Source organism: Mesitornis unicolor, unplaced genomic scaffold, assembly GCF_000695765.1.
Source record: "Mesitornis unicolor isolate BGI_N332 unplaced genomic scaffold, ASM69576v1 scaffold1890, whole genome shotgun sequence".
Taxonomy (NCBI): Eukaryota; Metazoa; Chordata; class Aves; order Mesitornithiformes; family Mesitornithidae; genus Mesitornis; species Mesitornis unicolor.
The window spans coordinates 69,000-91,478 of record NW_010160191.1 but is presented as its reverse complement, the minus strand read 5'-3'; the positions used below and the strand labels follow the sequence as shown (position 1 = coordinate 91,478).

The following is a 22,479-nucleotide window of genomic DNA, read 5'->3' as shown; positions in this document are numbered from 1 at the left end:
GTTCAGCTCTAAAAACTGAATTAATTGAAGTTTTTTTTGTCACTGTTATATAGATCTTTTTATCCTAATAGGAAATAAATTAAATAGAGCAACTAATGTCTGTGACTTGATTTTTCCTTTAGACTGGAAATTCCACTAATAACAGGCTCATAGAGAGCCTAATTTTAAATATAACCTAAGACATCATCTTTTTTTCAAAACTGAGAAGTGTCCCCAAAGAGGACTGCAAGGGATGACTGATTTATGGCTACACAGGACTACAATAGGTCAAACAATGAGAAAACAATATATTAAAGTCTAGAAATAAGGGTAAAAGCACTTCAGTTGACATTTTGTTGTCATGACACTAGGATACACCCAATTTTTTTGGCTAATATATATCCTTTCTCATTGAAAAAGCCCTGCAGATGTATTTGCAGATTTTCCAAAAGCACTCCTCATGATAGAGATAATTTTTCATTGACTTTATTTCAACTTTATTTGAAACTTTAGTCAAAAAAAAAAAGGAAAATTTTGACTACTAAAAGTCATTGGGCTGGCAAACAAAAGGAAATTTCCCCACTTGTACATCAGCATCACAATATGCAGTTTAGGAAAACCTTGCGCAATGCCTTGCAATTGCACGTACCCCTCTGTCCACCAATTCTTTGTCCGTTTCTGTCGCCTAAACAAGGTTTTGGTAACCAATGCCTCTAACATAGCTTTTCCTTCCAGTGTAAGCAATCACTGCTCAGGTCTCTCATGCTTGGTAGGACAACAGCTCCCCCATCTCAGCAATAAGCTCTGACAGCAGTGGAGTTTCAATTGTGGAATGATCTCCCACAGGGAAATACAGTAATTCAGCCCTGATCATCTAGCGGGCGTGCTGGGAGACCTTCCCTCTTAATTAAACCCTCCAACCCTAGCTGGAACAATACTTTCTTCTAATACACGTATAAAAAGAATACCTTATGCTCACAAAAGAAAAATGAGCAGTGAGAAGCATTAAATCTGCAAGGAACTTGGCTGTGTTCATCTCATTTCCTAGAGAACTAGCTGGGATATTGTAATGGCAAGCAGCAGAGGTGGGCTGCAAAAGAAGGGTTTTGCAGATTAACTGAGGGTGAAATTTGATTGTTGAAGAGTTCTTCTTTAAAATAAAATATAAAGAAATAATCAGCTTGCATTGTGTTATTGTGAGTTTAGAAACCATCTGTGAAATGCACCGAACACATAAATCCAAAGCAGAAATGTTTCAGTGACAAAATAAACTCCTGAGATATCTTAAGACCTTTAAGTTTCTATAACAAGGCCAATTATATGCAGCCTGTTGCAGAATAATATTGGATGGCATTTTAGCTCAGCCTACACACAGAAAAATACCATTCATTTAAGATAAATGTTGGGAATTTTCAACAGACATCATTAGCCTGTACACGATAATTGTAATGTGTTTGAAATATACTGTGATTTTCTTAGGACAACATGCATCTCCATCTAGTGTCAGACAGTTAACTCCCTGACAGCAGGGTAGGCAGCGATGCCAGCAGTGAACACTGCCACTTTTGTGCATGTCCCACAGAAAGTGATTACTTATTCTTAAAGGAGGTTAATGGATCCAGGCATAAAAAAGTCCTGGCAAAGGAAAAATGAATAAATTCAGTTGGAACAAATGGCACGTATACCATGCATCCAAGTGCAGAGGTACAACCAGTAGGCTTTGTGTCATATTAAAACACTGAGGGTTTGGGGTTTTTTTTCCCTTTAGTGAATTTAGTAGATTGACATTACTCAGAAAATGCTGGAGCTAAATATTCTTCTTCATGAAAAGTATTATTGCTTCAGTAGAAACACTATACAGCTGTGATAAAGACTAACAGAACTTACTTTGAAACTGAAGTGAAGACAATCACTGCCTTGAATCACAAAAAAATATCTATGGTCCTTATTTGAAAGAAGAATATCACGTTACAGTTTATTACCTCAAATACATGACTTCCCACATCCTACATTGTTCATTTAAAAGGAAGAATTGTTATTGTGAAAAGCAGAGTAACAAATTGTTTTTCCAAAGAGCAGCTTTGGTCACAGCATGCCTAGAGAGATCTATAGGAAGAGCATGCAACAAAAGGCATGACCCAATAAACATTTGGAGAGTGTATTTTCTAGAGGAACTGAAGAGAATATTTTATCTGTTATTGGTTATGCCAGGTTTAAAGGACACTAGGCATAGTGTAAAGGAAAAAAAAAAATCAAAACAAAATATCTTAGAAATCCAAGATTTGACCTAATTTCCACTGAAGTTGGCAGGGTTTTTCCCTGCAAAACATACAGCCATCCTTGGCTACACTGTCCTACTCCGTATCTTCTCTTAATACTGATTTTAATGTATTGTCAAAAGAAAACAAACCCCAAAAGCCATAAAAAACCCCAAGCCCCACAACCAATAAGAGTGCTTCAAGTTTTCATTATTTTGTTGCTCAGATTCATGATAGCTGAACTATTCTCAGTTCTACAGTTGCTGGAACTAATATATTGCATAAAAATAAGATCCAGCTAAATTATAAAGCAAATTTCTGGCAAAATCACAATTATAAAGCAAATTCCCACTGAAAAAATTTTTAGCATGATCTAGTTCACTCACAAGACCCAGAAACCAAAATATATCCAAAAAGTGCAGCACCATTTAACTGGGTTTGAAAAGTCATTCTTCTTGAACCAAACTCCATGTCTTGAGTCCAAAGCACAGTGGCTAAATATCTGAGTTTTGTAATTAGCATGAGAAAGCAGGAAGGCTCATCAGATATGAATCCAATATGAATGTTATGAATGCTTTCATTTATTAAAACTCACCAGAATGTTAAGTTTTCAGACTTGTGTGGGCCACAATACTCTACCTGGGATTGCAAACAGCTCTGAGAGTTAAAAACTCCCCATTCTCTGGTAAAAAAGCAGGAAAGCATTCCTGTCATTTTGGTTTTTTGCAGCCAAGGGTATTACCTGAAGAGATTGATGAATACCACATTATAAACACAAGTGAGTACATACCTAATAGTAAATTCACCAGAGCTATAGTTTTCTCTCTAACATCTTCTGCATTGTGTTACTTAACTCTAAACCTTAACTTCACAAATATTTACTGTTGGGTAACTTAATGCAAGAAGATTCTTGATGTGCAAAAATAATTTACATATTTATACATTAATAGTAATTATAGGTTGAAAGTTTAAGATGCCCAGTATCCATGCCCTTCCACACAGCTCCTCTATGCTAACGAGATGGAGAAGACAGTCTTCTTTGTAGCCTGATTCATGCTGACTGCATGGCCTTCCATATGACTCTACATCTGTGTGGGTTATACTGGAGACAGCACCAAATGGGAGGTGCCTCATGCATTGCGTTCTTTCCCCTCAGCCGAAAAGGTCTCTCTCCTGGGCAGCTTCAATAGACAGGAGTTTGGCAGCACAGCCATGGTGAGACGGCACAGCAGTGAGCCACAGCACAGCCACTGAGAGGTCCCTGCCCCTAGAAGTTCCCTCAAGATCTTTGCAAATGCCTCACTTCCCTGCATTCCTCATTCCCAAATGTTCTCTTGGGGACAGATAGAAGAACGGAGGAAAATATTTTTTCTTCCATTAGATGGCACCCTCCCTGTCACTCGTTAATCTTCTATTAACAACAATTTTCTCTTTCCAAGTTTAGCTCCCAGTTATTTTAGGAAAATACCAGACAGTACCACAAAAAGGATAAAAGAGAGGTCCTCCAGCTTGACTCTTCTAATGGTGTTTTTCGAAGAATTATGACCAACTTTGCATCCTTCATAAGCTAAGCAACTTCAATGCACTAACCTCTAGGACACATTTATTTATTAGGATTCTGAGAGCAGCAGTGTTATGTGGAGGCCATTCTATCGTCCTGTACTTTCCTAGATGGCATTATGATGGCAAGCTTAACAATTCAGTGCCTAGAGCCTGTTTATTCAGTGCTCCCTTCGATTATAATCACAATAAGTACATTAACAGACATTATAAGCATTTCTTATCTTCCACTATTATGCAATGCCTTGGTGAGACACAGTGCTTTAGTGAAGAAGAGGTGGAAATGGCAGGTGGGATTTAGGTCAGAGAAGTTCATTGCCTGACCTGGAATTTGGCCGGAATCCCAGGGTTAACACCAGTATTCTTACGAGAGCAGTGGGTGGTCTGTGATGACCTCAGATAGTCAGGAGCTCCTTTCCACATTTCGGACAGCTGCTCTGGAGTACCTTGCCCTTTGGCAGCACTGCAGGGTGTGGCTCTCCAGTGACTTACACCACCAGCTTAAACACCAGCCACCGCCTCTGATGCCACAGCCCCAGTGAAACTCTAGTCTGACCCAGCACAGCTTGAAGAGGGACAGCTGCAGGAGTTGGTTTACTAAGGGCAAGCTTTTGTGCAGTTGATAGCATTCAGAGAGGGCTCATCTCTGCATTGTGCAATTGCAGCAGGCGGCATGCATGCCTTTTTCTAACCCAGTGCAACAATCAAAACATCAATGCATTCTGTCCTCATTTCTGTGCTGAAAGCAGAGCAGCTTCCAGAACAAATACTTTATGCCTGGAAAGAATAAGAAAGTGAGAAAGGAACTTATAAATGTATAATGATGTTTTGGGTCTGTTTTTTTTTAAAAAAAAACCAAACAACAAAACAAACTAAGGTAAATTGAATTGCATTCAAAAAGACTGACCGATTAACTATGGAAAAAGTCAAAATCCCACTGTGGCCCTAACTGACAGCTTGATTAGTGTCTCTTTTAAAAGGTTTTTGAAAAGTACCTTAGTAGGGTGTAGGGGAGAAGCATAAATTATTAAGGTGCCACCTACAGCTCTCATTAATTCTCGGTCAAAGAAATGTCAGAAACTTAAGAAATACTGTATTTGCTTTCCAAAATGTAAGCACAGGACTCCACAGGACTGCGCTGCTCTTAAGTCAAGGAAATGATCATATATCAGTGTCTGGGTGGACAGAGCAACACTCCGCTTCCCAGAAAGAGGGCTCCTGCCACAGCCCAGCCTGACCTCCCTTACTGCACCTCTCACAGCTCCACAGTGTACTCTGAACTGGAGATGGCCTCAAGCACCAGCCCTTTCCTCACTCATGCACGCAGAGCCGTTGTTCACAGCGTGTCTTCAACTCACCATGGAATTCATGGCAAAGTGATTGTGCTGCGTCTGTAGGTCGAGGGCATGTTGGTAGCTCACGCCGATCTCCGTATGGCTCTGCAGGAACAATTCCTTGTTGTGGCTGATCCAGTCAAACATCTACAAGTGTTCACACAGGACAGAAGAAAAAAAAAAAGAAGTGTTAGGGATAAAAGAAATAAGAGACTGTGCAAAATATAAAAATCCAATTTCTGAGACAGATATTATATATAACACAGACAAAAAACTCATCTATGTTCCTCATCAAAATAAATGCTTCCATTGCTTGACAACAGCTTGAGTTATCACCATATTTTGTTATTAACAGAATGATAGGTCAGGAAACGTAACTCATAAAACATGTTCCCCAGTAAGCTGATCTCATAGTCTATTCCTATAAGTAATGGGAATTTCATACATAGAAAGATGGCAGCAGAGGGACCTAAAATTACAGGTTGCTTCATTCACCGAAGATCTAGCAGTTCATAAAGTACCATTAATCCAGAAATGGACCAAAAATTCCATAAATATTACTGATGGGATTTTCTTGCCCCACTTTCATTTTCAACTGTACATAAAGTTTCCGAATGTTACATCCAAATAGCCAGTCGACTTCCTACACTTATATTTCCTAGATCTTTCCAATTCCAAAGCCAGAACACAGTCTATCTTCCACTTACTATTTTGGGGATTAAGAGAGAAAAAAAAAAAATTTATTAATATCATTTCAACTTCTCCTACTTCCAAATGTATTTCCAAGCAAAATGGACAGTTCAGTACATCAGACACTGTTAGAAATATATTAAATAAAGTTCATTCCTTATTTTGTAGCACATTAATGTGACATTGCAATCTGCAGCACATTCATTCGTTATAAGGCATCGCAAGTCAGCAAGGAGATAGGTGTTTATGTTCTGGCCTGTTCTGTGTTGTGATAGAGACGAAATCCTTTCAAAGCGAGAACCTTTCATTCTCTACCCCTGGCTACAGCTCTGCAGACATCACAGTCTCAGATTTCTTCTTTCCTGCAAAGATTTTTCTTGCAGAATCCTTTCAAACCACATTCCCTCATCTCCATCCCAGCAAGATGGAGAACTGTCCATTAGTAAGGAGTCTTTCACAATGAAAACAACGACTTATTATTTCATTACAAGGAAACAAAAACTAATTATAGAGGCAGTGGAGGTCTGGTCAATACAGTCCCTTGGTGTTAAAGAAAGTGTTTTACGGTAAAAAGGCAAGTGACGCAGCTTCTAAGAAACCACCTTACAGTCAAAGGATCAGTCCAGATCTTTGCCACAACATTTACATGTCCTCCAGTCAAAAGTTGTTTTGTTCTTTACCACTGAATAACAATTTTTGACTTATGAAGAACACTCAGCGCCCACAGCTTAGGCACTCTACATTGCTGTAATTTCTCAGAGTCAGTTACCCATTCCCTGGAGAGATGGTGCTCCTAAGAGTAAAGATCCCATATGGGTCACCTAAGATTCCTGAATAAACCCAGCATTTCATGCTGAGCACTCGATTCAGCATGGGATTGCACTGCCTTATGCAAGGGATTTGCAGAAACAACACTGAATATCCCTTTCATCAAAAAGGCAAATAAGCATTGCAAGGCCTCCAATGACAGCAGCCATACTACACTGACCTGGTCCCAAAAATCTGTCACACATGCCTGACTTCTTAATCTTGTATTTATTAAAATACACTTGCAGCTCCAGAGTCTATACCAGCTTGTATTTTGTGTCAATGAAAAGGCCAAATTTGGTTCATATTACAATGATGCAAGTCCAAAGTAATATCACTGACACAGTTACTTTCTCATTTGTACCCATGGAGCCGATCAAAATGAGGTCTCTCACCATTTTTACAGAAAGTATAAATGACAAGGTTTTTGCAAGGCGGAGGTGAGGGGTTTCAAACATTACTGTCAATTAAACAGAATGAAACAACCTACTACAACCTGAAGAGACACCTAAAGCTTTCTCATTGGATTCCTTTTTCTCACTTTATTAAGATTTAATAAGCAACATAAGCACAAGGATACACTTGTGAGCTTAAAGGGGAAAAAAACCAAACAACCCATAAAGCCAGTAAGGAAAGAAAAATTCCATAACAACAAAGTTCATGTCGCAACAACAAGCTTTTCTCTGCTGAGAAACCAAGACAAATTTCTTGTAAGTAGATATATGTTTGATGTGAGCATTTTTTAATGTTTTAAACAATCTAAAGACATTCAGGGAGAAGAAAACTGGCAGCAATCCACTAAAAATAAACAGTAAATCTAATATTTTATGCTCAGCAAAGCCAAATCAAGATCTTTTTAAGACAAGTAATTTAAACTAGTAATCTATTATTCTGCGGATAGGGAGCATTTCCTCCATCTAATCTATACACATATTATTGGATGGGAATCTAGGTTAAGTTAAAGCATGCTTTCAAAATACAAAATAAATACAATAATAAACTATCAAGAAAAAAAGAGGAAATTTAATAGATGATTAATCTTTTTGTCTTGTTTAATCAACTGAAATGCACAATAGCAGTTGAATGGAAATACAAATAGCATTGAATGGATGACCTTCAGGAATTTTCAGCAACAGACTGCAGTGATGAAATCTGTAGTACCTTCCAAAACAGTGTGGTTTTTAAACTTCTCTTCATGGTCAATAGCAGATTTTGGAAGAATCTAAATTTCAGTTTAGACTTAGAATCTTTCTGTTATAGTCTTCATAAAAAAATTACTTTGGGTTCAGCTGGCCTATGCCTGCAGCAAAATATCCCCCATCAATATGGTCTGGAGGCTCTTCCCAGCTCTCTCAGTTCTCACTTGAAAGCCCAGAGAATGACGTGCTTTGAGTTTCATGCGGTTTGGAACAGGGAGAAAATAAAGCAAGATGCCTAGGAATGAGTGCAGGGTTAAAAAACCCAAGAGATTCACTGTGGTCTAAAGTAGGGTTAATGATACACTGCTGTGTAAAACCTTTCATTACTCTTGGGTCTTAATGAATAATAAGCAGTATTTACAATTACTCTTGCTTTACATGGCAACCAGGGCTTTGCAAGACTGCAGATTTGTCTACCTTACGCAATTCATGACCATATCTGAGATCCTCAGACAAGTTCCAGATAAATCGGTACCTCTGCATGGCACAGTCCAGTGCTGTGTGAAAATACCAGCTTGACCCCCAAAAACAACCCGGCCCGGGCACAGCACTGCTTGGATTTGTCTGCACTGCTTTTCTTTCCAGGGCTGGTTCATGCAGGGACTTCTCAAGCATTTCTGCTTAATGCTTACTTAACTGTAGTCATTTTCCCAAGTACCCATATAATAGTATTGGGGTTTCTTTATTGCAAAGACCTGGCATCATGGAAAACTTTGTACTTTCACCCTTGTAATCAAAGATGCATGGAAATTATAAGTATCACACAGTCCCACAGATCACAATATTTGCTTAACAATAATGGGATTTAAATAAATAAAAAAACCCCAAACACATAAAAATGGGGTCTTACTTGCTTTTGAGATCTGATGGATTGCGCTTTCAAATTTTTCTCCTCAACCAAAAAGTTTACAAATGGACTTAAACAATTTTCTTATAATAATATGAATGAAAGTTGAGGATCTGAAAATACCAGATGTTGGGTGGCTTGTGATGCGATGCTGCAAGAGTCTGCAATGTGCGGTCAGGAGGTTTCAATATGAAGGTCTGTCAGTGTTGTCTGGCCCACCTTACTAGCAACATTTTCTGAAAGCTTTCAAGGTACATTTGTTTTCCACATGAGAAACTGATGCTTCCTGTGTTCCTGAAGTGAGTGTGCTGCCTAGTTTGCTTAATTAAAGCACATCATTAATGATGTGAGCATGGCAATGGACCCAACAACTGCTATTTTACTCAACCCTGCAAGGACTGCACCAGTTTCAAGGGGCTAAGTTGGCCTCTTGGAAGAATGTTCAGTATCCTTTGATAAGTTAGTTTCCCTGTCAGAGGAATGAGAGGAATGGAGGATGTGCTCCATGAGATTAGCTTAAACCAGATACAGTGTCCCAGCTAACTGAGATTTTCTGTGTCATTATAACATTGCTGTACAGCACTCTACCAATTGATCTCACCCTATTCATGAGAAAGGCTGCCCTAACAAACCTAGCCTAGTGATTACCATGAAATTAACAGATCTTTGATTATTCCTTTGACTTACTTCTTAGTTGGAGTCATGCTGACTATTTGTGATTTAGGTCTTCTCTTAAGTTTGCTAATCATTCTTGTAGTCATGAATTTACACTAAACAAGAGCACAGAGTAAGTAAGATGGGACATTATATAACTTAAAATACATCAACAAACTCTCCCAGATGTCTCCCAGACTGGCATTTCTCCACATCGCTATAGATAATCTGGAGTCCTATTAAGTAAAGAGTTTTCCAGTGACTAAGTAGCTGGGAGAAGGTGTTAAGCACACTTTAAACAGAACATAAACTTTCAATGTGATTATCTCTTGTAGTCCCCATTTCTAACGACACATAAAGGAAAGTGAATGCATATGCTGAAGAATGTTGACTGCTACATTTAATTAAGTAAATTAATCTCTCATGAGAGAGTCAGAAGAACTAAGACTGATCCAAAGGGTCTCTGTCCAACACTTTGCTAAAGCATCTTCCCTAACTGTCATTACACATGTAATTATCACACATGTGGTCTTGAGGCCACTTCACTTGAGAGTTATAAGATCATATCTCCAACATCAGTTGTGCTCGCAACAATGAGTTCTTAACCTCATGTTTTGTCATCATAGTTGATGAGCTACTAGAAAATCCAGGCTAAGTGTTAGACCAAACAGCAGGTCTCAAGCTGGTCATGAATAAGTCCTATGGAGGGAGAATGCGATTCCATGCTTTCCCTGGATTTGTAACATCTGGCAGGCCAGTGAGCACAGGGTGAGAACAGCTGTTTGAGAACAGAGGAGAAACACATAGATATGGAACAGCATGTATGCAGCCCAGCCCTACCTCAGATAAAATGAGCTTTATAACATCATTTCAAACAATAACCTCTGCTCTCTGGCTTCTGTCAGAGCTTGCTGAGGAGCGCTAGCACTGGATGCAGTGGTGCAGAGGATCACAGGATGATGTTCCCACCACACGGCTGGCAGCACACCCTATGCCAAGTGGTACTGATAGGAGGGTTACAGCCTTCATGGTTTTGGCAGCAAGTGAGCTGAATATATTAACCATTTGTTTATACATGCTAAAAATAATAAATCCCAAATCCATCTAACACTATATTAGGACCGTAATTAATTATGAACCTGCTTGCAGCAAATCCTCTTCTGTGTAAGTTCTGAGCCATAAATATCAAACTCATACTGGTAAGCAAGGGCAGAACTATAACCATTACAACCACACCATCTTGGGGAACAATATAGGATATGTATCAAGAAAACGGTCCCAAAGGGACATTCAGGTCAAGTCCAATCACTGCTTTTGGCAGCTAACCACAGGATAAGATTTCCTTTCATAAAGGGATGAAGCTCCACCTGAAAGCTAGTTAAGTGCTACAGCTCAGCTCCTCCTCTGAGAAGCAGTTCCAGAAGCTTTCTGCTCCCTTACTGAACTCACCGCATACTCTCAGCTAAATCAGACTCATGGGCAGTTTATACACATTTGCTCTTAGGTCAACACTGTCCTGTAAGTTAAAAAAGTTCTCCTTCCAGGTGTTTTACGTGTTCTGGTGTACACAGGGAGGGTTCAATATCTCTCCTGTTGTTTGTTTTACTAGAGACAGCTCTTTTATTTCTTCATGAGAAATTTGTTCTAGTTCATAGTTATCTTTCTATCCAAGGTAAGGTCCTAATAGGATCTTGTGGAAAATTGATTTTTTTGCTGGAATTACTCCAGCTGACATCATCTAGGACCAGTAACTCTGGCATCAAGTAAAGTAGATACAAAAATGGGAGAGCAACAGCTACTGAATCAACATCAGTACTTTCTGCCTTACCCCAACATCTTTTCTCATGGTAGTATCCTGCACAAATATTGACAAAGACCAATAATGTTTTTACTAGATTTGGCCTGACAAGCACAATTCGGGTTATATCGCAAATAGGAACAGATTCAAGAGCACTTAGAAAAAATATGAGGCAGGGTTTTGTAATAAACTCCAATTAGTCTCATATGTAATGCACCAGGCATAAATATATTCTCCCACTATGCCTCCATATACTGCTAACAAAGAGAAAAAAATTGCTAATCTAAAAGAATGTCTTGCCTGTAGTTCACTAGAGGGCAGATGACTAATTGTATGCCAGATGAAATCCCTGTTAAATCGGTGCTTTTCAATCTCTTCAATTTGTGGAATCCATAAAATTTTTCAAGGCAAGTGCTATAGCAAATTAAAGTCTATGAACAATGAATCTGTTTTATCGAATACCTTTACCAACTACTAAGGAACTTAATATCCATGAATGTTGGAAAAGACTCTACATAAGCATACATTGCTTATTAATGAGAAGTCCATACAAGAATCCATGTGCATTTCGGATTTTCAAAACTATCCAGCCAGTGTTAAATTTACTAATCTAAAGCAGATAGTGGAAAGTTCCAATATGAGGACATCTATGGCTAAGCAAGTTCATTTTCATACATTTCCACAATATAAACAAAACAATAACACACGTAGAACAGTAACTGCCAGAGCCACTCTTGAGGTTTGCTAAGTTTCCAACTACTTTCCTATCTCATTAAGTGATTTGAAGTATTCACAACAATCCAATTAAGGACAAATCAAGCCATATTCCTTTCATTTCGCAATTGAATTTAGCCAATATTTGAACAAAAAGAATAGCACGCAACAGATTTGTGGTACATACGCAGCCTATGCTAATACGCTAGGAACAGATCCTGGAAAGATTTGCATGTGAGCTACCTTTATAAAAGACAATCAAGCAAGCAAGCCCTGTGATGCCTCTAGACAAGATTCATAACTACAGTTTACCTGGAACCAGCCATACCTGGGTCACCTGCACACCTGGAAAAGGGCAACAGAAGTGCAACACCTCCACAAAGCACACTGAAAAGCCTCAGCAGTCTAAAGAATCAGGACATTTACTTGGAACACAGAAAAATCCCTCTGCTTAAGCCCCTGAGCTGAATTCAGGAGAGCAGAGGGCTAATGGATAAGGAGCCAGGAACAAAGACTTAGCAGGCAGAACAGGAGCCTCATTAGTCAGAGCCCATCCCACAGCCTCCAAGGGCTGATAGCAACCAGGTTTAATCAAGAGATCATCAGGCAAGTTGTGGTGACAAGTCCAACCTTAAGGCAGGAAGTCAATCAGCAGGTCAGGATCAGGTGCAGTGAGAGTAACCAGGCTCAGACACAGCTCTGTGATCACAGCACAGGTCTATGGGGACAAGGCAGGTCCCAGGTCATGCCCCAAAACCAGTCAATCAGGACCTGGCCCAGCAGGGCCCATGGCCAGGCAGGGCTGGGCAACAGCAAAGCTGGAGGCCAATATCCCACAGCTGAGTTGCAATGGGGCTCCTGGCTCATGGGCAGGGTTTGGGCAGGCCCCAGGTGAAGCTGGTCAGGACCATTAATACCCAACAGTGCCCTGACACTGGGCTGGGTACCTGAAGGGTCGCTAGGAAAATGGCTGTTCTCAGACAGCCCTGTAATAAAGTCTGAACTTAAAGAAAACTTTGATAGCATATTTCTTTTTTTTTAACGAATCAACAAATTTGATGAAAAATCTAGCAAAAGAAAAAAATTGTTGTCATTCCTATCACCACTCTGTAAATATAGCCTTAATTAAATCAAAGTACTTGTAGGTTTAAAATAGAACTCAGCGTACATCAAAGTGCTTTGCTAAGCCAAGGCCTAAATGCAAAGTTGTGTTTGTTTTTGTGTTTGCCTTTTGTTTACAGACGGTGACGGACAAGCCGATACTTCTGCCAGGTCTTTCCCTTTCACATGTGTTCAGCATGGTCCACAGGCAGAGTAAATTGGTGTCCTTCCAATGAGGCCAATTTACACCAGCTGAAGATTCAGACCCACAGCTGTATTTGTGTAACCCTCAATGCTGCACGAACACAGTTTTTCCATTATAAATATCTGTGTATATGATTCACAGAGTACAGTAAGTTTAAACCATAGCACATTAAATTATTCCAGACAATGGGCCCAACTGTCAACCCACTGAAAAATTAGCTAGATGTGTGACATGACAAATAGCTCAGTATTAATATAAGAGCACCACTAACATACTCACACTGAATGTTCCTACTAAATGCCAGACTAAGACATCTGTGGTTTTTTTCCTGACAGATATCAAGCTACAGCCATGCACAAAGTAAAGCATGTGATTCTATAAAGCTGAATAGAAAAGCAGTAATTTTATTGTTGAAAGTGGGAGAAAATTACATATACTGAGCACATAAATATGACTAATGATATCTGGCATATTTTATGGATGTGTTGTTTGCTTGCTTTTTTGAAATACTGTACCTTTCCACCACACTTAGTGATATCAAACACTCAGGCATTCCTAGAAAGGATTTCCTGCTCCTTAAAATGGAAACAGCCTTTCCAGATCATCTACAGAGAACTGCTTGCTGTCTTAAATGCAAATTAATTCATTAGCTGGATAGGAAATGCAATACTAAAAGAAATAAATAGGCAAAAGGCTCATGAATGGAAAACAGTGTAAATTAGTAAAAGATCAGAGGAGGTCCCAAGATGAGGGATCTTCCTCTCAGTTTTCAGAATGTGAGATACAATTTCATTCAGTTGAAAATGCTGTATGAGTTTGATGGCTTTATTATAGACCCTGGTTCTATGCTTGGCTTAATGTCCAACGTTCCTGTGACTCCAAATAGCTGCCATTAAAAACAAAACAGCCAGACATATGTTTACTGCTTTGTGTCAGAAGCGTGGCATTTCCCCTACCAAAATCACCCACGTCTGAAGCTTAGAGATACAGCTGAGGAGCAGTAAATTCCTGACATGTCACCACATGGGGGCCAGAGCCAGGATCTCTGTGCAGAGTGAAAGGTGAGGACACCAGCTTTCCATTGGATTTCAGAGCATCCACTGCTCCCTATCCCTGTGCCCCAGCTGTTTCCCCATTGGACCAACTGGTTCAAATACTTCTCCTCAACACCAGCAAGCCTAGCAAGCTGGGAGGGTGGACAGGGACACGTGCTTCACAGTGGCATGGGGCCTTGCCATTCCCTCTGCAGCACCCCTGGTTTTCATGACACTGCCTTACGGCCTATCTCAGCGAACACTCTTGTTGGTAAAAACCTTAAAATCCGACTCACCCCTCACAGTGACTTCCAGTTTCCCAGGGCTGAAAGGACTGTAAAAGCTAATTTGGCTGGGAATAAGAGTGGTTGCTCATTCCCTTGTGTGATGGGAGTGATGGGTGGTGCAGCAGGGCAGCAGTGGGGCAGCCTGTCAGGAGGTCGTGAGCCACCTCAAGCTGGTCACAGCCAGTTCCTGCCAGTTTTGGCACTGAAGGGGGTCCCAGGAGGTGAAAACCACAATCAGAGCCTGGCCATGGCTCCAAAGTGTCTGTCAGCCAGAGAAGCGCCTGGAGATGAGGTTTTAGGGAAGGAAAGTGTCAGCTGCTGAGGGCTGGAGACACTCTGTGGGATCCTCTGTGGCAAAGGGGCCGGGACACCCTGAGGGATCACGAGTGGCCCATGCTGGGGCAGGAACACTAAGAAACACAGCAGGAAATCTTTAAGAATCAGAGAATAACTGTAACAGGGACAGAAAGATATCCATGCAAACTTTATCCCTGACCTCCACTGCTGCCTGTCAGCCCACCAGAAGAATTTTGACAGACTGAGTATAAAACAGGACAAAAATAAGGGAAATTGAGATTGGGGAAGGATAGGTGTTTGTAGGAGTGTGTCCTACTTTTTCTTCTCAACACCCAAAGCAAGATCAGAAGTTTGTGTTAATTACAAAGAAATTGACCAAAATTCCTCAACCTGAGACTGCTGCTTCTTCAGTACCTGTGTAGGAAGTAAGGGATTCAGGATTTCAACACCAAATAACATGGAGGGACTGCTCAATATGTGAAGGTTCAGGGAAACATTTCTGAATTAGTTCTCATAACACGCATGATGTGTAAGGGAAAAAGCCAGAGGGACCTGGTTTAAAATGACACTGATACACCTGGAAATCATCCACAGACCATGCTCTTAAACCATCAGCAGTTCCTGAGGAGGCAACATGACTGCACACCCACACTCATGTGTTCCCTATAAACAGATATGAAGGCTAATTTAAGATCTACTTCTAAGACCTCAAGCTCTGCCAAGTGTGGGCCATTAAAGCATTTCAGCCAGGCCAGGAAGACATTAATTTAGGAATAATCACATAGCTACCTCTGAAAGATGCTGCACAATAAGTCTGTAAACCTCATGCACAGTTTAATTACATTATTTCCTGACAGCTAGGCTCTTATCACCTAACCTTCTTGATGATCAAAGCAATAAATAAAAAGCAGCTTTCTTTTCTTTTTCTATATGTGCAGGCCTCTTTCTTTTTTTGTAGATGTGTGGGCTTTGTTGCCCTTTAGAGCATTTGGGTCTTCTTGTCTTCATTAATTAAAGCAGAACTTTGTGGTTATAATATGCTATATTCATCCTTAAACCCGAGTTTTAAGGTTGTATTCAGATGTCAAAACACTTTCTCTTGCCATACTGATCAGGGGAGCATTCCTGTGCCTCCCAGTGGTGCCAAGTTGGAGAAGCTGAAACAGCCTTGAAATGCTCTCTATCAAAATTGGCAAGTGAAATGAAGAGGAAATTTGTGCAAATGCAAAAATATTCCATCGGAACATACTGCCTTCAATTATTTTTGGACCCATTCTAATGTTCATGGAGGAAGCAAGAGGAATAGTAACTGCGTATCCAGTGTCGGCAGCAGGAAACTACAAATAGCACAGCACACCATGTTCCAGTTTCGGCAGCGGCAGGCTTCGGAGTTGTTTCCTTACAGTCAGGAGCGGACGGACTGTGAGGCGACTGCTGCCAGAGTCTGGAAACATGAAGCAGGAACTACGCCATCACTCTGTTAATGTTCTGTCCTCTTGCACTGAAAGGTCACAAGAGTGTCGGATGATCCAGTGCAAATCGGATAGAAAGTGGCCCCAGACTGCTATAACTATGCTATAGGGCACACTTAGCATGAAGGAAATGCGCAAGTCTTCCTCATCCCTAGCTGCAGCAACGGAGCAAGGCATTGTTATTGTTTTTACATTCTCATCAAAAAGTTCAGGTTCAATTCCAAGTGCTTTGGAGGTAACATATTTAGCTGCCTGCAAAAAAAAAATCAGATTTGGCAGCACAGGGCAGAATGAATTGATAAAGAAAGATGGAAAGCACGGAGATACCTCTTTTACGTGTCAGATGAGGACTCCCACTGCAGGACAGGCTTCCCGTGTGACAGAAGGAAAGGCAGTTAACCCCTGTGGTTTTTAATTCCCATTTTTTAGCTTTGAACTTTGCATCCTTTGTACTTTTATTTTGCTGCTCCAAAGCTGGTCCAGCTTAACAACAATCAGTCTCTGGCAGATGACTGCCCTTCCTCATGCACAGCTGTCTACATCTGAAAAATCAGCACCACAAATGCCTTCTGAGGATCTTTAGGTGCTTTGCTTGTGGAGCCTGAACTCGAGTCATGGAAGTGTTACGTGAGGAAGTTTTTACCCTCAGGGCTGTCAAACCAGCGACAGACTCACTGCCGCAGAAACAGAAATAGGCTCCAAAAGGAGTCCTGCCCCCTCCTCCACAGGGAAAGAAACGATGCTTGCAACAAGGGTAGGTGACATTCACCACTAGAATAACATCCACCAGGAAGAGGATTTCTGATATGTATTTATCCAGTTCCCTGTACTGCTCTGCCCAGCAGGCAAGGCAATCCCACACTTCCTCAAACCAGATGGCAAAACTGGGTTTGTGGCTGCTTTCAGTTGTAGGAGCAGCACAAAGCAATTGGTGCTTGTTTGTGAATTTGTCCTGTTGTTATTAGATTTGTCCTCAAACTTTCTACTGGTGGATGGAAAGGCAGAAAAGCAAATGTTCAGAACACTACTGACACATAGGGGAAGACCTCCTGTAGCCTTGACTGATAAATAAGAAAGTAGCAGGATACAAGCTTGACACACTGAAAAAGCTGCAAGCTCCTTTGGAACATCACTAATAATGAAGACATTTTGATTTTACAATCCAATTAGCAGAAATGAGCCCTGTTTGTGCTTTGAGGGACGTTAAAAACTTCTATAATGATCTCCTGGTCTTGCAAAAATCTGTTCTTTCCTACAGATACCAAGAACAGGATCTTATTAAGTGTGACCAGCAGTGGTCAAAGTAATGAACGGTTCCCACAGAGCCCCCTGTGATTTCTTCCCGCTCTGGTAACTCTTCACTTTAGATTGGGGGCAACAAATTCTGGATGGCATTAGCAACCTGTCAGAAGCTTACTTCATATTAAGCAGAGCAGATGTCAGCTAGCTGCATCTTTAATTCAGAGCTACAGCCTGCGAAGACTGAGAGTCCCAGCATGCAGGTTCCTGAACCGAGAGATACAGGCTATGCAGGATTCATCTTTCCATTAAAGTTGAAGGTTTTTGCAAGTAATTTATTCTTATAGATGCTGAAGAGGATTTACCCCACAGTCCCCCAATAATTCTTTCATGTCCATGGCTGAGTGAGGGGGATTGCAGATTTGACAGAGTTTAGCTGCCAGTCTCAGAGCCTGCCAAAGTGGAAGGTGCTGATCCCGCTCTGAAATCTCTTTAGCACATGACATCTATCCTCACAGCATCACAAGGAGCTGTCAACACACTGCGCACAGCCACTCCTTGTTATAACAGTCTTTCTGCTTCTAGGCAAACTTCATTCTTTCTAAAAAAAATAAAAAAAATTAAAAAAATCTGAGACCAGGTAGACCCAGTAATTTGGGGAATCCGTGAGCTCCAATTTGCTACCACTGAGATTCAGAAAAAAAAAAATCAATAAAGATCTGTTCAGAACATCATACTGTTTATTCACCTGCATCAGAACACCTCACAGCAGCTTATCCATGATAGAAAGCACTGATGTGCTTCAAGACAAAGCAGGAGCTGTACTCAGTAGCAAAAGTTCAATTATTCTAAAATGCAAAAAAGCAACATGACAGAGAACAAATTTGAATAAACACTGAATATTAATGAAAAACTGCTGTTACAATAGAGTTATTGCTACATGCTTTCAGTTCTCACATGTTTTATTAGAGCCTCCTTCATTCTAAGATGTGTGAAATAATTAAATAACAGTGATTATGGCTGGCATAGGTTCATTTGGGGAAATACACAGATTTTTTAGAATGGATATACATTTTCTCCCTTTGATAATTATTTCCTGTGTTAGTCCTCTGGTCTTGATTGATGCAATTAGAAAGGTCTTGCACAAAACATCTTAAGTGAACCAGAATATTCTCAGTACTATACTAAAGCAACCCAAGTCATGTGTGGATACATACTTGTATTCAGTAGGAATGTTTCCATACCCTTACGTCTTGAGTGCCACCACACAGCACAAACAGGACAACCTGGCCATTAGGCCCAGTCAGCATGGGTTTCTGAAAGACAGGTCCTCCTTGACTAACCTGATCTCCTTCTATGACAAGCTGACCCGCTTAGTAGGTGAGAAAAAGACTGTGGATGTTGTCTACCTAGATTATAGCAAAGCCTTTGACAACATTTACCTCAGCATCCTCCTGGAGAAACTGGCTGCCCATGGCTTGGACAGGTGTACCCTTTGCTGGGTAAAAAACTGGCTGGATGGCTGGGCCCAAAGAGCTATGGTAAATGCAGTTAAATTCAGTTGGCAGACAGTCACAAGTGGCGTCCCCCAGGGCTCAGTACTGGGGCCAGTTCTGTTTAACATCTTTATCAATGATCTGAACAAGATGATAAAGTGCACCCTTAGGAAGTTTGCAGATGACACCAAGTTAGGCAGGAGTGTTGATCTGTTTGAGGCTAGGAAGGCTCTGCAGAGGGACCTGGACAGGCTGGATCGATGGGCCAAGGCCAATTGTACGAGCTTCAACAAGGCCAAGTGCCAGGTCCTGCACTTCAGTCACAACAACCCCATGCAACGCTACATCTTGGGGGTGAGTGTCTGGAAAGTTGCTTGGCAGAAAAGGACCTGGGGATGCTGGTCAGCAGCCGACTGAACATGAGCCAGCAGTGTGCCCAGGTGGCCAAGTTCATAGCATCCTGGCCTGCATCAGGAATAGTGTGGTCCACGGGACCAGGGAAGTAATCATTTTTCTGTACTGGTGAGGCTGCACCTTGAATACTGTGTTCAGTTTTGGGCCCCCCACTACAGAAAAGACACTGAGGTGCTGGAGACTTTCCAAAGAAGAGCAATGAAGCTGGTGAAGGGTCTTATGAGGAGAGGCTGCAGGAACTGGTTTGTTTAGTCTGGAGAAAAGGAGGCGCAGGGGAGACCTTACCACTCTCTACAAGCACCTGAAAGGAGGTGTTGGTCTCTCAAGTAACAAGCAATAGAAGGAGAGGAAATGGCCTCAAGTTAAGCCAGGGGATGTTTAGATTGGATATTAGGAAAAATGTCTTCACTAAAATGGTTGTCAGGCATTGGAACAGGTATTTAAAAGATGTGTAGATGTGGTGCTTAGGAATCTGGTTTAGTGGTGGAGTTGGTAGTGCTAGCTTAACAGTTGGACTCGATTATCTTAAAGGTCTTTTCCAGCCTAAATGATCCTATGATTCTGTGATTTCCAGGGGCATTTTTCAACTGCAAATCTGTATTTATTTGCTGGAAACAGCCAATACACCAGCCAGATTCAGTACCTTACTGTGCTAGGTGCCATATGAACACGCACTTAACAATTGTGCACACACCCAGCTTAGTTTCAGTTGAAGCCTCCTTTCCACGTCATATAATTATCTTGTATGCATATAATTATCTTTCTGTCATTTTAAGATCGGATATTGTAAGATGGTGTCTGCCAATTCAACAGTTTAGAACCTATCTGTAACCATTTTCTGTGTTCTGGTATTAGAAATTCTGTGTCATAGCAAACACTTCATGTTGAACACGGGGCTTGTCCTCTCTGTTGTTTTAGTTTGAGAGTGGGCTTAGGCACAAAGAATCGCACAAGATGATGATCTTCTATTTGCATGGCAGCTTATTTAGACCCATAGCTGACTTTCTTCCCAGCACTGGCATCCCAAGTCTGATTTTATTAATGGGGAAGAACAGTCGTCTAGTGAGAATCTCTATACAAAAAAAGACACCATATGCTAAGGGAAACTTCAGATTATAAAAGAAAGCATTTTTCATTTGCAGTATGGGAGAGTAGACACCAGATATGGAAACAAGTTTTCAGGAGAGAACAGACACTATGTGCTCTGTGCAAGGGTCCATATGCATGAGAAAAGACAGAGAAAAAAATGCACTTTAAAATACTTTAACTAAATGTTGTTCTTGACCAATGTCTATTCCAGATCCATATAGAATTCTAGAGATCTGTGTATTTCTTCTATAGCTTAAAAATAAGAACCAATTGTGTCAGGAACATTTTCAAAGCTTGCATTTCTTATGTTAAGATTATTGCAAGCCCTGGCAAACCAGGCTGCCCATAGCATTGAAAATGTGTACTAACATAACTGGAATACTGTGGAGGGGCCCCAGCACAGACAGCTGGAGATGAGGTCCCGTTTCTGTAAGTGGGTGGCAAAGTTGCTAATGCTGCCATCAGTAAAGCTGGAGCCAGGGGCACTAGCCAGAGATGGGGCTACACAGCTTCTGGAGGCAGGGCTCTAACAGCACTGGCTCACTGAATAACTGTCAGTGGGAACTCTTTACAGAGACCATGAGACTTTCACTAATTTCAATAGAAGCTGAGACTCTCACTGCTTTACAGGATAAGGCTCTGTCTTTCTAGTAGACAGCTCAGGGAAACCTTGAGCACCAAAACACAATCAGATCAGGGGATGCAGCTAAAACTGAGTCTTTTCATGCAATGTAGAGCGAAGCAGCTGCTGAGAGGGCTAGGTACCAGCAACACATTGACCTCTTGTGATCTCTGAGAACTCCTTTTCTGGGGCTATGGGTAAGGGATTCATTTATGTTTAGCAGCAAATTCTTGGTCACTTATAAAGCTCTCTGCAAACACATGCATGTTCACAGAGACCTCAATTCAGTGCCTTTCTCAGTCTGTACCTGTACCCCAAGGACTCTGTCCTTTGTCTGTACAGACATTTGGAATGGGCTAAGGATGAAACTTTAACATGTTTAAATAAGCTTCACTTAGACCCTCAGTCACATGTCTCTACAGAAGACAGTAAGCTTATTGACTCCTTTTATTGCAGAAATCTTATGGAGCTTACCTCAGGTCTAACAACACTCTCTGTGTTCAGAATCTCCAGGAAAGCTCCTTACTGTGATGCTCTCTCACTGTGCTGTTGTGATACCCACGGTGTAAGTACTTAGATGGAAAATCCAGGGCATGCTGAGTTCTGTACGCCAATGTGGTGTTCATATAACTTAAATGAAATCTAAATCCTACGCAAAAATCCATGTCTAATCCATGCTTATTATGCCTGTATGATTATTACTGTTAACTGTTAAATACCATTAATTCAGTAACAAATCCTTTCGCAGTGAAACAGCACAGGAGGCATACATACTTCTCCTTGGTTCAACACACTAAGGATGTGCTCTCATTACTAATCTTGATTCTGGTTCTTTCCCCTTTTAATGTGCTTCCTGCCTCCTCCCCAGTCCTAATTAACCACCTCCCCAGAACTCATTCACTTTGTGCTCATTTCACATATGACAGCTCCCTCTGTCAGCTTCTCAGTACTCTCCTCATTGGTTTCCTGGTCTCATTCCCTGGGACATATCCCCCTTACAGTCATTTTTAAGCTAACATTTCACACAAAATCTTGGAGACAATTGTATATATGGCATGTAGAACAGATCAAAGAAAGCAAGCTACCAGCAGTGAAATAGGAGAGGGGATATGGTCCTTCATTAAGTGGATTTTTTCTGTCAGAGGAGTCTGTCCCAGGTGCTGCGCCTTTTGGCATTGCACAAATCCTTAAGGGTTAATATGCCATGCTGTAAACAGGAAAACTCTATCATCTGCTTATGCATCACTTTCAGGGTCTTTTGACACTGCTGGAAGAAGAAAATGCAGCAGTGATGGGAAATGAAGAAGGAAGTGAAGATGTTGCTGATCTTTTTAATCTTTCTTATGCTGGTTTTCCAGAAAGTCAGCTAAGACCCCTTTCTAG

General features: G+C 40.9%; 1 protein-coding gene across 1 annotated transcript in view; it reads right to left on the bottom strand.

Moving 5' to 3' along the window:
• Positions 1 to 22,479, bottom strand: part of LOC104544362 (kalirin-like) — a gene marked incomplete at both ends in the record, with an annotated part of 87,599 nt that overhangs the window by 16,343 nt on the left and 48,777 nt on the right. The window contains 1 exon segment of the mRNA XM_010189221.1: positions 5,156 to 5,278. Coding sequence (XP_010187523.1) covers positions 5,156 to 5,278 — 123 coding nt within the window.